Raw genomic sequence first — 16,365 nt, forward strand, 5'->3', positions numbered from 1 at the left:
CCAACTGCCCTGCCTGAGCCAGGGATACATCCCAGGAGTCTAACCGTCACCCAGCTCTAACCATTAGGGACACTGGTCCCAACATCGGCTCCGGTGGCAATGCTCACCTGAACCTCCCGATCCGCCGTAGGTGGGAGAACATCTCCCCGCCCGGGATGTATTCCATCACCATGTACAGATTGGAGTTATCCTAGAAGGAAATGCAGCAGCAACGGAGTGCAAGGGGGCCCCCCCATCAGCGCCTGCAACACCAGGATGAAACTGCTCCCCACACCCATGCTCCATTATTAGCCCATCCCTTTCAGGGTGTTAACATGTCTCAAGGGAGCCTGATGCACTGGCCTGGCTTCCACACAGCACACAATGCAGTGCACCCGTTGTCTGGGAGATAACAGCCTACTACTGCCGCCAGCTGCTGCTGTTACTCCTTTAGCTCAAGGGCCAGAGGGGCTGCGCTGTGGTGCCGAAGGTCCCAAGCACACACCTGCAGTGGGAGTTGCTGCACAGACGCGCCTGGGGAAGAGACTCACTAATGAGAGGGCACGAGCTCTATTTGCTTGGAGTATTTAGTGCTAGAGCCCTAGAAGATCCAACCCCTCCCCACACCTCTGGCCTAGGGGCAGGGACGGGCAGGCCCAAGAGGGATTTCTCAGCTGCGACGTCTATGATCAAAGGGGAAACCCAACCTGCCGCCGGGTCGGACACCCCAAAAGAGCAGAAGCAGGAAGTGAAACGTCTCAAAAGCAGAGTGTGAAATGGACCAGGCTGGCTTCATCCTCCCTCGTGGCTGCAGAGTCAAAGAGCAGCCTCCAAACTAGCTGCGCTGAGCCCAACAAAGCCATTCCGCTAGGGAGACCCTACCCGGCTCAGTGATGAGACCATGAGCACTAAGCACCCGCACACGCGCCAGCAGAGACCACTGCCCCTGCCCTCGAGCCCAGGGTCAATTTCCAGCTAGCCCTGGAGAGAGGGTCCAGGCGGGGCAGGGCTGAGCACCCCATGCTGTACGGTCGGGGGCCTTTTTCTGCAGCCAGATTAGGAGAGCAGGAGCCAAGAAGCAGAAAGTCACATCCTCACATTCCACCTACATGATCTCAGGACAGTGTGATACCGGGCTGGTAAGAAGGCTCCTGTCCTAATAGTGCCCAGCATCACCAGGCAAAGAAACAGATCTTAGGATGCTCCAAGGAATCACTTAGTAGCAGTGCGGGTGTGAAATCTCTACTTCCTGATTGTTTTCCCTTGCTGGTCCCCACTTCTCGATTGTTTATCTGTCTGGGTCTTTGATTGTTTGTGTTACATAACTAATTTTGCCAGCTGCACATCAACAAAGGTCATGGGGTACGACTGGGTAAAGAATTGTTTCACACTATGTTCCGATTGGTCAGAGAATTAGTTTGTAATACTTCTGTAAAATGATTGGTTAAGGTGGAGCTAAGCAGGACTCAAGTTTCACTGTATAAACTGGGGTTCAAAAGGAAGTTTTGGGGAACCAACTCCAGGACACAGCCCAGCATCAGCCCTGCCAGACCTCAACACCCTGCCAATGACACCGTGCAGAAGCTGGAGTCCCAGGACAACCTGATCCTGATCCTGACTGGCCAGCAGGGAAAGTTCGTCTGCCTTACTGGGAATGATGGGCATTGTATGAGTAGCGCCTGTATTCTGTTCTGAATGAAGTGATGAAGTGGGGGGTTTCCTTGGTTTTTTCAATGGTTTGCATGCAGAGGGGGTGGGACACAGTTTCCCTGGGTGTTACTGGTTTAACAAGGTGATGGGAGAGGGAGTTTGTTGTTACAGAGGACCGGGGATGGAACTTGGGACCTCGGCCAATGACCTGGAGAATGGACACTCCAGCGACTGGTGACCTGCTGACCAGGAGGCCCAGCTCGGGCGTCACAGCTGGTTCTGGCCAGTGGGAGGACAATGGGCTGGGAAGAGAGGACCCTGGTGACCTGAACAGGTGGTTCCAGCCAGAGGCCAGAAGAGAGGAGAGGCGGCCCAGGCGACCCTGTTTACCTGGAGAGAAGACAATGGACAGAGGCGAGGCTTGGGGGAGGTGATATCGGAGGCCCAGCTGGGAAGCAGGGGGGCTCTGGGCTGGAGAGAGGAAGCAGGCAGAGCCCACCTGGATACAGGGGAGAACTGGATGTGTTGTGCTGAGGGAGGCCAGGCCTGAGGGCTCTGAGAGTTTCCTAGGCTGTGTTCAGACGCTCAATAAACCCTCCTGTTTTACGCTGGATGAGAGTTGCTCCGGTCTAGAGAACAGGGTTGCATTATTCCCTCTGGGAGTGGAGGCCCTGGGGGTCCACAGCGAGTGGACTCCCTAAGGGGACCAATGGCGAGAGACAGGTGTGCTATGCCTCAGAGAGGTGCGGTTCCAGGAGCTGGAGGGGCTTAACCCCCGAGAGAAAGTGGACCCCCGAGAAGGGCTGTCTCACTGAAGGGGGTTCCCCCCAGGGACTCCACGGGGCCAAGAGTGGGCATGACCTGTGAGTCCGTGACAGTAACTGTTAAGAAACAGAGGTTAAGGATATTTCTGTGTGAGGCTCTTTCACTAGGAAAAGACCCTGCAAACCCACAGACTGTGAGGTGATGCCCTGAGCCCACGAAGGGTGAGGCAGGCGCTTAAATTAAGAGGGTTACGCCTTGAGCCCCAGGAGCAGGGTAAAGGTGGGTGCCCTAGAGCGTAAGGGGAACGAAGCCTGAACCTTGCTGTCTCTAAGGGGATGAAGGGAGCTCAGCCCATCCTTGGTCTCCCTGCTCAGGCAGTTCCGGTCTGTGTGACATGGGCCTTCCTGACCCTCTACCAACTAAACAGGCCCCAACACCCTAGTGGTACCTTGATGGGGCCCAGTCAGCACGTACCAGGCCAGACTCCTGGCTCAGCGGGGTAAATCCAGACCAGTCGCATTGATTTCAACAAAGTTCTCCCACATTTACACCCATGGATTCAGGGATTTATTTTACACTGTCATAGGAGAATTGATTGGCTCAGCGAGCCAGCCTGTGTAACAGCAGCCGCTGGCCACACTGCTACTATGTCACCTGAGAGCTGCACGGCGCAGAGCAGGGGTGACATTTCCATTGCGATTTATCCTGCAGCCTCCTCTAAGCTGATAACTCTTCGTCACTACAACCCACTAACCTCAGGCTGACAGAGGAGGAGACAGGTCTCCCTTCAGAGCCAGCCCCTCTTTAATCAGGCCAGCCACAGGGGATGCTGTGGAGCTCAAAGGCACAACTATCTTTGCTCTCCCCACTACACACAGGGGCCTGAAATTTAGCTTTCATAGAAACTCCCATCAGGAGGAAACGATCCCACGTGATGGTTTCAAAGTCTCCACAAAGCCAACTGTGTATGAAGTTAGGACTTCCTCTGAGACTCCCCCGCAAGCCAGGCCTCATGCCCTAGGGTCAGCGCAAGGGAGCTGAAAACTGAAACTGACTAGGAACGAAAGCACAACTGACCGGGGAGGGAGAACCACTGTTCAAAACCTGGAGTTAAAAGCAGAACAGAAGAGACTGAAAAAGGGGAATGATCCAAACTGATTTTTCTTAGCTCCAAACCTGATCCCAGACCTCACGCCAGGAATGTTTGTTCTCAGCATATAAGAAACGCAGACTGTGCCCTTCCGCCCCTTCAGCACAGCTTTGGTTTTAAATAGGAAAAGAATCGAGGGGATTGTGGGAGTCAGAGGGGAGACACAGCCCAGGGCCGGGCTGGCAAGTGAAGGACACCTACCTTGAAAGAATACTCTAGTTTGACGAGGAATGGAAAGTTGACGGCCTGGAGGATCCGTTTCTCATTCAGGGTGTGCTCAATTTGTTTCAGCTTCACTACCTGGGAGGGAAAAGGAAATAGCAACATCAGATCTTCCTCTACTGGCGCAGCACCCCCTGCGCCTCCCACACACTCCCATCTCCTGCATCCCCACGCAGGATTCAGCTCCAAATCCCTCCCCCGCACTGGGGATTCCACGGCCCCAGGCCAGATCTCCATGGCAGCCCCCAGCGTCTCACCTTCTGTTTATCCAGGATCTTCATGGCATAGTGATTCCCGGTCTCTTTATGTTTCACCAGCATCACCCTCCCAAATGAGCCCGTGCCCAGGGTCTTGATTCGATCAAACTGATCCAAACTGGCCGTGTTCTGGAGGGGGGAAAACAAACCTGATGTGGGGCCAGACTGGTCCTGTGGGCATCAGGAAGGACCCTGCCCGGGACAGTAGGATTTGCACTGCACGACTGGAGGGGTCTTTAATGACCATGAAGGGGTCAGAGCTTCAGTTTTTATAGCTCACCAGAAAGGCAGCCCCTCCAGGGTCAGCACTGACTGTGATGGGAGAGCGCCCCCTACTGAACCCTCCACTCCCTAGCACTGCATTGGGGTTCTTCTTGAGAAGATTGATATGAAGAATTGGTCCTGTCAACACTGGTTCTCCACTTGGGAGATCCTCCCTTCTCTTCATGGGTCATTATATAATGCCTGCATCTGTAACTTTCACTCCATGCAGCTGAAGAAGTGAGGGGTTTTTTACCCATGAAAGCTTATGCCCAAATAAATGTTAGTCTTTAAGGTGCCACCGGACGCCATGTTGTTTTTGTGGATACAGACTAACACGGCTACCCCCTCATAATTGATATGAAGAAGTATTTCACATTTCACCACCAGAGGGCGGCAAAGGAAAACGCTACATTTAGAATGAGACACAGACTAGGGATTCCCTGCTCCTTGGGCAGAACCAAACTCCAGTTCCAGATGGGCGACCCGCCCAGCTCCATTCAGTGGGGGCTGGTGGGTTAGAGGTGGAGGAGGGGTTGGGAGTCAGGACTGCTGGGTTCTAGCCCTCGGTCTGTGAGGAGAGGGAGTGAAGTGTAGTGGTCAGAGGACAGGAGACTAGGAGTCAAAAGATCCCTTCCTAGTTCCGCCACCAGCTTCCTATACCCTTGACCAAGTCCCTTTCCCCTCTGGGCCTCCGTTTCCCATCTGTGCTATGGCATTAATGACACAGAGTGTGTGGGAGGACTGGCAAAGTGACAGTGCTGCAGAGGGACCAGCAGCTCTGCCTCAGGAATTACCCAGAACCAGCCCGGACGGGATTTCCAGTGAGGACAGACCCAGGGCTGACCCCAAAAGCTTTTCTGGCACCTACAAACTGAGGCACTGCACCCAAGCACAGGGCAGCAAATGGAGGCCCTTTGAACAGGGTCCCTGTTAGCACAACCCCCCGGGAGCCAATGTGGGGCTGGGCTGGACAACCACGCTGGAGCCTTGGGAGGAGGATGGGGGAGGGGGAGACGGGCTGGATCAGGAGAAGTCCCACATGGTTGGTGTCCCCCTCCCCCAGCAGAGAGGAGTTGAACCTCCATTGTTCTTGGCCCTCCAGTTACCAGAGGGCAGATTGGGGGATTGGGGTGGGGGGGGGAGAAGAGCACTCAGTCCTGCCCCCCAGGAACAAAAATAACCCCAGGCCCTCAGTGGAGGCTGTTTGGCAAGGAGGCTCAGCGATGGGGAAAGAGATCCAGGGGGTGATTGTAGAGTAATCAGCCTGGGGCTGCAGAGGCCTTGATTGTGGGGTGGGGGTGGGGGTGGGGGGGAGATCTGGGTTGGGACACAGTACCTGGGAGGGGTTCTCCCATTTCTTCAGGAAGTCTTCTTTGGCTTTGGCTAGGAACTCCTTCACTGTAAGGGGAACAGAAAGGCAGCAGCGTGAGGAGTCAGGAGAGGTGGGGCACCCAGCCTGGTGGACAGAGCTCCGCTTTCAGCCCGCCCGCCCCGCTCGGCGAAGAGGCATGCAGTCACAAAAGGGGACGGGGATTTTAAGCGTATCAGCAGGTTGGCGGTGCCTGATTGGCCACAAAGGGTGGCTCAGCTCGGGATTGGCTAGAGAGGTCCACACGACGGCGCTCCCGCCACACCCCCACCCCCGGGCCTGCCCCTGGACTCACCGAACAGCCCCTTCAGGGAGGGCTGATGCAGCTCCCAGAGCCTACCAAAGGGGGGGCACTTGTGCCTCTACCCCCCCGCTGAACATGCCACTCGGGGTGCCTGTACCACACCCCGCAAGACACAACCGGCCCCTCACAAGGAGACACTCATACACCCCCACTTAGAGCTGTTGGGTTCTAAAATGGGGACCTGCACTGGTTTCCCTGTAAACTAAAAATCCTAGTTTAGATCTAGTAAAAGCTGCCACCACCCAATCAGGAACGTGGATTGGGACACGGTCCTTCCCCAAAATCCTTGGGGATCCCAAGAGCCCCAGATCCATGGAGTTCTTACACCCAGGAGAAACAAACCATTCCCCCTGCTTCCTCCCCCCTCCCTTTTCCTAGGAGAGACACCGGGATCTAACTACAGAGGGATTCCTCCCCCTTCTCTTTCCCTGAGAATCCACCCAAGGAAAGACCAACCAAGTCCTTAATAGAAAAGAATTTATTAAAAATAAAAAAGAAAGTCACTGTCTCTGTAACCAAGGTGGAACAATATACAGGGTCTAAACTTATCAATCTCTGGAGGGAATTCCCCCTCCCGTCTTTCTCAGTAAAAGCAATCACAGTACAGACTTAAAGAAATTCTATAGCAAAACACAGAATTGCAAATACAGAAATAAAAGTATAAGAATACTAGTTCCTTGCTAATACTCACTAGCTTGAATAGAAGAATTTATTGCAGAAACCTGGGAGGACTTGATTAAGATGTCTGGACTCTCTTAATTCCCAAATGATGTTAAGAGAGGTGGATCACAGGATCTACTACTGCTGCCAGCAAAGCGGGTGAAGGGGGAGATTTCCCTTAGCTCAAAGGGCAGATGCCTGGGTGTAGCCCTCTCTCAGACATGCAGACAGCACGCGCCAATGACACCAACAGCCCACAAGGGGGTGCTCCGCACACACAGCTGCAGAAAGCAGCCGTGAAAGTCGCAAACCCCAGTTGGGCTTTGTCCACAGAGGGGTTAAAACAACCAGCCGCAGCCTCCACAGCAGCAGCCTGGGAACAGCAAGTGCCCTGCTCTCTGGCTCCCAACCAGGTGATCCTTCCTTCGCCAGCCGGGCTCCCGCTCCTTGCTGCCAGATCCCAGGACCATGGGAGGAGGGAGGGGGATTGGAGCAATCTGCAGCATCTGGAGGGATATTTGGTACCGAGAGCCCCTTGTATCTTTGCTGCTTCTCGCTGAGCCCAACAGGGACAAGTCCCACAGCTCTTAATAGTGCAAGAGATGCCCACGGGATTTGAATGGCTGCAGCAGCGAGGCCAAGCACAGAGCAGCAGCAGGGGGTGGCTTTGAACCCAGAGCTCACCCCTGCCCCCACCATCACAGGCAAGTCTCCCCCACACCAGAGGTGTATAAAGTTAATTTCCTCCCTCAGGGATCACTGGTGCTCAGACGCCAGGGAGGGGACAAGCTAAAAGCCTAGATCCAGATCCGGGCGCTGTGGTTCTTAGGGTCACGGATGCACAACCCAGGAGTCAGCTCCCTAACGCTCCACTCTCACCACTACAACCCACTCCCTCCCCAGCAGCCCTAGCTCCCAGCCCCCCACTTGAAACACTAAATAGCAACACTTCTGTGGAAACCCAGCACCACCGCAATCCAGTCCTGCCCGCCTTAAAGAAAGGGCTGAGAAATAGGCCAGGCGAGGGTCTGAAATGCACCAGCAAAGCAGCACAACATCCTACACACGTGACTGATTCACTGCCGGAGGGAAGGAGACCAAGATTATGGGGATTCCCCTGATCCCACAGGATAGGGCAGGGCAGCCCTGAAACGGTTCCGGGGACCAGCTATTTGCTGGCTACTTACCCCTGCCCACACCCCCTTCACCCACTCATCCCCACACCCCATCTCCCCTGGAACCCCACAGAGGGGGGTGAATTCACAACAGCTTCCCCCAGCCACGCGCAGGAGCCGCGGCTCAGTCTGTCTGACCGACTTTCACTTTGTCTCCTACTCTCTCTGGATTATTTATAGAAACAGGCTTGGCTCTCAAGCCCTGTCTCCCGCCATCAATCCCAGCCACCGGGGGTGGGGGGGGGGAAGGGGGATCCTTGCATGGACACAGGACAGATAAGACAATTTCCTGCACTATCCTGGCCAGATCTTACAGAACTAAGTTTAAGTAGCTTAGGAGTTCGTTGCATTACAAAGGCAGGCGGTTATGTTTTATTGCGGGACTGTATGCGACGTCTACAACGGAAACCCAGGGAAGGGTTATGGGCTTTGAGGGACCATCTGGAACTATGGGGCCTTTTAACGTTAAGTACCTTTCCCAGGAAATCTCTAGGGGGAGGGGTGTGCAAATGTAACGCCTCTGGTTATGCAAAACCTCAGCCGCTGGAAGCTGCTCCCCAAGGAGAAACCCTCTGCCTGTGAGTTACCTGGCTGGAAACGGGAGATCTCTGGAAAGCTTATTAGCAGGCGCGTTGGTTCTTTGCTGGGTTTTAAGAGGGTTTCCCTGCAATGCTTTTACCTTAAGACTCCATGTGCTTGCTAACAGTGGTACCTTATACCCGCAGGAGACTGGGCTGTTTGTAGCCTCTGAGGAAGGAGGGCAAAGCAGGCCGGCTGAGGGGGTCTGACTTGCTGGGGAACTCACAGTGTAGGCAGGGAGCTGTGCAGCCTGGAAATCCCCCGGGCAGGGAGGAGAGAGACGCAGGTCTCCGCCTAAGAGAGGTGATGACTGGGAGCCAGAAGCCTAAGTGGCTTCCCTGGCTGGACCATGAGGGGCAAATACAGGTGCAGTTGCCCTGACCTGCGACACCCCTCCCCCACTGTTCTTCCCTGGCAGCATCCACACCAGCTCAATGCCTTGGGAGGGGAGATCAGCCATTCTGCCTTCTTCTGGCGGTCAAGGACGACTTGTGAGGCTCTGCTCAATTACATGAACTGGGGGCAGCCCCAGACAGCGATGGAGGCATCTTCTCTGCACCACCAGCCTCAACACCAATAATTTGTTCCCTTTTTGGGCCTGTCTCATCTCAGAGTCTCGTTCTTTTTCTTCAAGGCCCTGGGCCCAGGACCCCTAGAGCTGAAAGCCCTGGGATGGGGATTGTGGCTGACAGCCCCACTCCTCCGGTCCCATGGCACTTTCTACCACCCGGGTGAAGCTCGTCTGTGAGAGAGATGACAGAGCTTCTTTGGGGGCCCGTCCAAGATGGTGGAACTGCCTGCCACAGGATCTAAGGATCATCTTGAACTTCCCCACCTCCTGCTCCCAGTGCTGTGTGCCCTCCTCTGACCAGCCTTCTCCACTATAAACACAGCACAGCACAGGCCTATAAAAACAGACCCTACCAAAACCAAACACCTCCACTGCAGACACAGCTCCCCCCCGGTGAGAGACTGAACTGCAGGGGACAGATGGGAGTCACCTTGCTTATGGCATGGTCTGAAAAGTGCCCAAACACTGTGGCAGTGAGGGGAGGTAGGAACGTACACAGTGCCTCTGCACTGGTCAGTTTCTCTCCTTCGCCAGCAGGGGTAAGATGCCATCCTGCAGGTTCTCAGCACTGTGGCAGGGCGAAGGCTTAACTGAGGCTCCAATCCCACAGTTGAGGTATGGACAGACCCCGGCACTAAGCCCCATTGATTTCTAGGGGATCCCCCCTGTATAATCAATTGCAAGCTCTGGGAGTTCCATTGTAAGCTCTTTGGGGCAGACACTGGCTCATTTCAGGTCTGTACAGAACCCAGACACCAGGAGTCCTCGGTTGCAACCAATATCTCTGGGGGTTACTGTAATTAAAAGACCATTCAATGAGCAGCCAATTCAAATTTGGCCTCCAAAAATGTAAGTTTGGTTAAGCCCCCCAATGCCTTCTAAAAACAAATCTTGAAATAGTCCCAATATTTTTAAACTATATCCCACTTGAAACAGACGAAGGGTCCCCCACCCCTCTTGCAGCTCAGAGAACCCTAGAGTGAAACCGACTATAAGCAGGAGTGACGCTGATACCTCTGGGATTTCCTTTGCTCAGCAGACAGACCTACCTATCTCAGGGTTTTGTATGGATGCCCAGCTCCCTAGTACCCAAGCACCTTCTATGCAAAAGCAATAGCGGGAACAGGATAACATTTCCCACAGGGCTTATAGGCTTTAGGCACCTGTACGCCATTGACAGTAACTCGTAAACAGTGAATGGCAAACTGGATTTTTAGAATCCTCTCGTTCTAATAACCCTGGGGGTTTGCAGCCGTTCCTTTCCAGCTCAGTGGCCTTTCAGCTGAGAGAGCCCCTTTAAAGACCCATGAACGCATTTCTATTCATGTCAGTTTTGTCAGATGGCATGAATCTGGCATATGAAACTAATTGACTGGGTCTAATTACACAATAGACTAACACACTGACCTGCGCCAGGATAAACACCAGAGGATAGCTGGCTAATGATGTTTTCATACCACTAATCTTTTGTACCACCTTTCAAAGAACTGAGCAAAACCTTAACCTCCTTAATCCTTCCAGGAGGCAGGTACTAATCCCTTTTTTATGGGCAGGGAAACTGAGGCAGGGAGCCATGACCTTGCCCACTGTTGCATAGGAAGTGGAAGAATTGAGAAGAGGACCAAGAATCCTGACTCTCAGCCTCCGCCCCCTCTAACCACTAGACCCCACTCCTCTCTCAGAGCTGGGAATAGAACCCAGGAGTTCTGATTCTCGGGCCCCTGCTCTAACCACTAGATCCCACTCTCCATCCCAGGGCCAGGAATCCCAACTCCCATCCCTTACTCTGACCGCTACACTGTGCTCTTGCTTATCACAATGCATCCAGTTCTCTTGCATCCGATGCAGCAGCACGAGGTATTATTCGAATACCTGGGACATGGATCAACCCCAGTAAACAGAAAGGAAAATGCATGAGAAGGTCCGACCACTTAGGACCACAGATCTGGTTAACAAAGCCATTCTCTGCGGAAGGGAAATCGGCGCCTGATTCAAAGCCCAGCAGGGCCCAGCACCAGCGCTCTAGGGACCTGTACTAGGAGAGATCAGAGTGATCTGGAAGAGAGCTGAGTCTCCTAATCAGAGGGCAGACTGCTCTTTAAGGGCTTGGCTACACTTACAAATTTGCAGCGCTGCAGCAGGGTGTGAAAACACACCCTCTGCAGCGCTGCAAATTGCGGCGCTACAAAGCGCCAGTGTAGTCAGAGCCCCAGCGCTGTCCGTTATTCCCCAAAGGGAGGTGGAGTACGGACAGCGCTGGGAGAGTTTTCTCCCAGCGCTGGTGCTTTGACTACACTTAGCGCTTCAAAGCGCTGCCGCGGCAGCGCTTTGAAGTGTAAGTGTAGCCAAAGCCTCAGAGACATGAGAAGTTTTAGACCAAACTTTTGTGATTACAGAAACCTAATGCATGCCAGCTTCTGGGTAGCAGTTTCCAACCTTATGCATCACCTTAGAGCCTCTGCCTTTCAAACCAAGTTCAAATTCTCGGTCCCCATTTTCAAGACACTCCCTGGCCTACGCCAAGAGGGATCTAAACGAGCGTACGACTTTGGCAGAAAGATAATGGCTGATAACTCTACTTCCTTGGTACAATGGCACCTACCACCATGGTGAAGTTCATCAGTGCAGAAGTTTTCTCAGGATCTGGTTGTAGACTGTGGAACTACCTGCCACATGAATCAGAGACCATCCCAAATCCAGACGCCTTTCTTTGACCTACCAGAACCTCTAAAACAACAAGACACTCCACTTCTTCCAGGGAGAAGAGGAGAGAACAAGCCACGTGACAGATGTGCAGTCACATCGCCTAATGAACGACTGGAAGGCATTCAGATACTGGGGTGATAAGAGCAGAATAAGAACCTAGAGAGAACAGAACAGCCTTGTTTCTGAAATCCCATTGCAGGATCAGGGCCAGGTCCATAAGAAAAACAACTGTGTTGCACGAAGGCCGGGGTTACAAAACGTAACACCATTTTCCCCCTATTTGGGGGAGGGGGGCTAGTCTGACAAATCTTTAAAGCCCCTGCTCTCAAAACCAGCCTTGGGACCCCAGCCTTGCAAATAAACACAGGAGAAATCAGAAACAAAGTGAAATCGACTAATCTAATTTCACCACGCCCCAGAGGCACAAAGGGCATTAATGGTGAAGAGCAGATTAGAGGTTTACAGGGACTGGTCACCTTGGAACGCAGCCAGAATTTAAAGGCAGGCTCATTCCTCCTGCCATTTGGAGTGTAACTGACAGCAAAAGCTTCCACAGCAGCCAATACTAAGTGCTTTAAAAATGGTCACTAAAAGGATCATTTCATCCACCACCAAAATGCAGCCACCTCTGAGGTGAAACAGGGCAGCTGTTTAAGGACACTGTACGACAGCAAAGACACCCTGAAGCTACAGGCGGAAACTCAGGGAGGGAGAATGGCACCAGGGTTAACACGCACACAGATCCCGTCCTTGCGTGCCCCATGCCCCAGCGACGATTGTCCGATAGGAACAAACGTGCTCACAGCTCCTCCATGAGCTTGTTCCACTCTCCTCCTTCCTCCCTCTTAGCCCAGCATCATCACCTGCCATCGTCAACTTAGATTTTAAGCCCTTTGAGGCCCATTCCCCCAGGCCATTAGACGCACCTTAGCAACCTGCCTCAGCCCCACTAGCGTTCTGCATTGGACGCCACTGCTGGCCATGGGAGGGTTTCCACTGGGATGACACCTGACCAGGATGGGCGGAGGGGCTAGTGCAGCCCCGGGCCTTATTCCGATTCCAGCTGCGTCCCGCCCATCTCATGCCCTCAGCTGCTCCAGACCCCGATTTCCTGCAGTGTAAACTCCATCTTCCCTGGATGGAACGGAGGAGAATCCACCTCCTCCCCCTCCCCATCCCTCCGGTGCTGGTGGCTGAAGGGTTAAATCCAGCTCTTCCCCGTCTCTCCCTGGTGAGCACCAAGCAGGTTTCCAAAACAAACTGTTTTATTTCCTTTAATGAGCCCAGTGGGGAAAGGCCCAAGGGGGCACGGGTTGGGGCTGGAGCGTAAGCGATCCAGGGCCGCTCCTGATGCGAAGGATCTAATGAAGATCTAATACAACCCGGTCTGGCGCCCGCGGCCCACGTTACACCCAGCACCCTGCTAACAATAGCAGGGGCCAGTGCACGACCGTCCTGCCTCTCGCACGGGCTGGGGAAGAGAGCTGAGTACTGAGACCTTCACTGCAGTGACCGGGGTGGACAGGCCAGGTGGCTGTGGGAGCCAGGGATACGGAGCCCTGAACCCTGACATCCTCCTGCTGGATGGCCGCCGGGCGCAGCGAGCTGCCAGGTTTTCACCTCCCATGGGGATTGGTTACAATGATGTCAAGCCTATGATTCGATGGCGTCGACAGGTCCCCACCAGGCCCCGCCCCATTGAGCTAGGCGCTGTACAGACAGAAGCCACGCTCCCTGCCCCAAAGAGACCACAGGCTGCTAGAAGAAACTGGCAGCACAGCCTAGTGGCTAGCGTTCTAACCTTGGGCAAGTCACTGCCTCACTCCAGGCCTCAGTTTCCCCTCCCCACTCAGGTCTATTTAGACTCTGCTCTTCAGGGTAAGGACTGTCTCTGACTAGCAGTAGTACAGCGCCCTGCACAATGGGGCCTTGAGCTCAGTCAGGGCCTAAGAGCTACCGTAATGTAACCAGATGCAGGTAGAGGTGAGGGTTCGGGTCTCGGAGGGTAAAACTCACAGATGGGTTAAGCAGATCTCAAAAGGAGCCGACCACTGACCAGAACTGGCTTGTGCCTTGCGATTTCCCCTGAGCCACAACCCAGGAGGGCAGGGAAAATCTGGGTGACAGGAGAATTCACCTCCTGCCTCTAAGAGACATGGGTTGAATTGTGTCTCAGGTCGCAGAGCAAGTGCGAAGCCCAGCACAAGCCACTGGTCTCTGCTGGGGAGAGGCCCTGGGCCCAGACTAGCAGGGGGACAGTGGTTTGGGAGGAAGGGAGCACGGCAGAGCTGAATGGGGGGGGTCAGGATCACCATGTGCCCCCCGGGAGCGATCAGCTCCCTTTTGCAGAGAGGAAGGAAGGGACGGACGCTGGCACTTCAAGCCATCAGGGATACTAAGGGAGGGGAGATGACCACACACCCTGCCTGGGATCCCCTCCCCAAAAGCCCCCCCCTTACCATCCATGCTGTGGCCCAGGGAGGCCGCCGGCTGTGGTTAGGAGGTCATGGCAGGTGGAGAGGGAGGTCTGGCCTGGCGCCTCGGGGGGGACTTTGTCCCAGGCAGCAGGAGCAAACACGACCTCTGCTTCGACCCCGGCTTCTCTGGCGAGCCGAGGAGAGACCCGAGCCAGCACAGGGCCCAGTGCAGCTCCAGGGCGTGTCTGTGGCGCCACCTCTCCCTCGGCTGCATCGGAGGGGCCGGGTTTATGCCAGGCTGGGGGGCCCCATCACGCTGCCCGGATCCTCTGGTGACAGCTGCCTTCAAGCTCCCTTGGCGCAGGGGATCTGTGCCGGACTCCTGGGTTCCTGTTTGCCGCTAGAGGTGGATCTGCCAGCGCCGCCAATCCCACCTGCCTGGGGACGGAGGCAGCAACGAGGCGACGGCAAATCCCCAAAGTGTCCCTTCACCGCCCTGGTAAGTGGGGCAGCTGGGTCCGGAAAGCAGCGCCTGCCACCAGCCCTTCCATGGGTTCTGGGCTCTCGACGCGAGGACGCGCACCCAGGGACGGGGTTGGGGAGGACAGGGACAGAGCCAATCATGTGGTGCAGTGCAAATAAAGCGAGACAATATTCACGCAGCGACGCTCCAGGGGTCTATTTATACACAACAACTGCAGCTCCCCCCCCCTCCTCCCCCCCGCTGCTCTAACTAGGTTCTTACCCCATCACCCACAACCCCTTGGGGCATCTGGACTCTGCCCTGATCCACTACTGGAGGAGGAAGAGAGGATCCCCCAACTCCTCTCCCCACCCATATTGTAACTCCTTATCCCCCCATGACCTATGGAAGCCCTTCTCTAGCCTCCCATCCTGAGGATCTCAAAGCATGTTAGAACACCCACGGCAAGCGACCAATCCCAGTTTACAGGTGGGAAAACAGGCAGAGAGGAGGAAAGGAATCTTGCTGAAGGTCCATGGCAGGACAGTGGCAAAAGGGGAACAGAACCCAGGAATCCTGGTTCTCTGCACCTCCTTTGCTAAGCAATACTCCACCCTCCCTGCCTTGTGCAGGGAAGAGAACCCAGGAGTCCTGTCTCCAAGCCACCTGCCCCTTTCCTGCTCTAACTCACCAGCTCATGCCCCTCTATAGGGCACCCCACAAAGCAGAGATGTTAAACAGGGATCCTCCATCCAGACACAGACACACCCTGGAGGGTTCTCTCTGGCTTGCCACTGCCAAGCCGGCAATACCTGGTGTCACCACTAGGGGTCTCCCCTAAGTTCTGGCCTGGAGTGGCATGGAAGGCACCGGACGTAACCCCGCTACTGTCCACACACAAACGCCTCTGACCCCGGTTGGGAGGTGCTAGCCGGCCTAGCTGGGGTTAGGCTCCACTGTTACTCAGGCTGGAACCCACCCACTTTGCAGAGGCGAAACCCGTGTGTGCCAACAGTCCCCCCAATGCCTTCCCACCATTCCCCTGCAGGGCAGACAAGTTCTCCCGCGATTGCCAGGGAAAGAATCTGAGCGTCTCAGCGCAAAGAGCCTGCGATTTCCCGCCGGAACAAGCACAGCGCCAGTGAGGACACAGTTACTCAAACGGGCGGCTGCTCAGACCCAGACTAGGCTACCAGGGGGCTGATCAGCCTGGCTAACTCTGGAGCAAAGACCCACCCCAAGGCTCCCAGGAGCTGGCTTAGCCCTGAGAAACCTGCCCTTGACCAGCGCAAGACCAAAGCTAGCCAGGTCCAGAGGGAATCCAAGGGGCTGTGACAGCCACTGTTTTGGTCAACACCAAGGATCGAACCGGGGATCTGTGGAGCTAAAGGACGGAGTCTTTAAAGCTTTTCATCACAGCCAGGCTCTGTAGCTGGGTGGAAACAGACTCGCAGTGTCTATGGGTCAGGGACACACAACGCACACTAGGTTACACTCCCCCCTCCTCCCCCAAGGGAGCATGGGCCAGGGTAGCTAAAACCTCCAGTGGCCTCCAAGAAAGCCAAATGCCTCCTTCTGCCTGGCCATCCCCGGGCATGTAACTGCACCCTCATGCCAAGAGAGAAGGTCAAAGACATGACTTGAAATCCCTTCCTGCCCCCTCTCCTTCATACGCTGGCTCATCCCTGAACATGTTCATTATAGACACATGGGACTCATGGCAGCCACCTCAGAGGCGGGTCGTGACAGCTGGTCAACAGCGCACAGCAATGCTGCATGGGGACTGCTCACCCAGCACCAAAATGCAGCTGCTTCTGGGGTGGGGACAGCAGCT

At 54.8% G+C, this 16,365-nt stretch overlaps 1 protein-coding gene across 4 annotated transcripts in view; it reads right to left on the reverse strand.

The window, feature by feature from the left end:
- The window catches only part of LOC123353531 (cAMP-dependent protein kinase catalytic subunit alpha), a 49,612-nt gene that overhangs the window by 5,479 nt on the left and 27,768 nt on the right, over positions 1–16,365 (reverse strand). For 3 of the 4 annotated variants that reach the window (XM_044994661.1, XM_044994662.1, XM_044994660.1), the window contains exons 2-5: positions 5,624–5,685; positions 4,024–4,152; positions 3,746–3,844; positions 108–190 (exon numbers count right to left, since the gene is read on the reverse strand). In XM_044994661.1, the coding sequence (XP_044850596.1) occupies positions 108–190; positions 3,746–3,844; positions 4,024–4,152; positions 5,624–5,685 (373 nt within the window). Of the gene's footprint in view, positions 1–107; positions 191–3,745; positions 3,845–4,023; positions 4,153–5,623; positions 5,686–14,110; positions 14,679–16,365 lie in introns of those variants that run through there. The other variant, XM_044994663.1, reaches the window with a different exon arrangement.

This window comes from Mauremys mutica, chromosome 20, assembly GCF_020497125.1.
Source record: "Mauremys mutica isolate MM-2020 ecotype Southern chromosome 20, ASM2049712v1, whole genome shotgun sequence".
In the NCBI taxonomy this organism is placed as follows: domain Eukaryota; kingdom Metazoa; phylum Chordata; order Testudines; family Geoemydidae; genus Mauremys; species Mauremys mutica.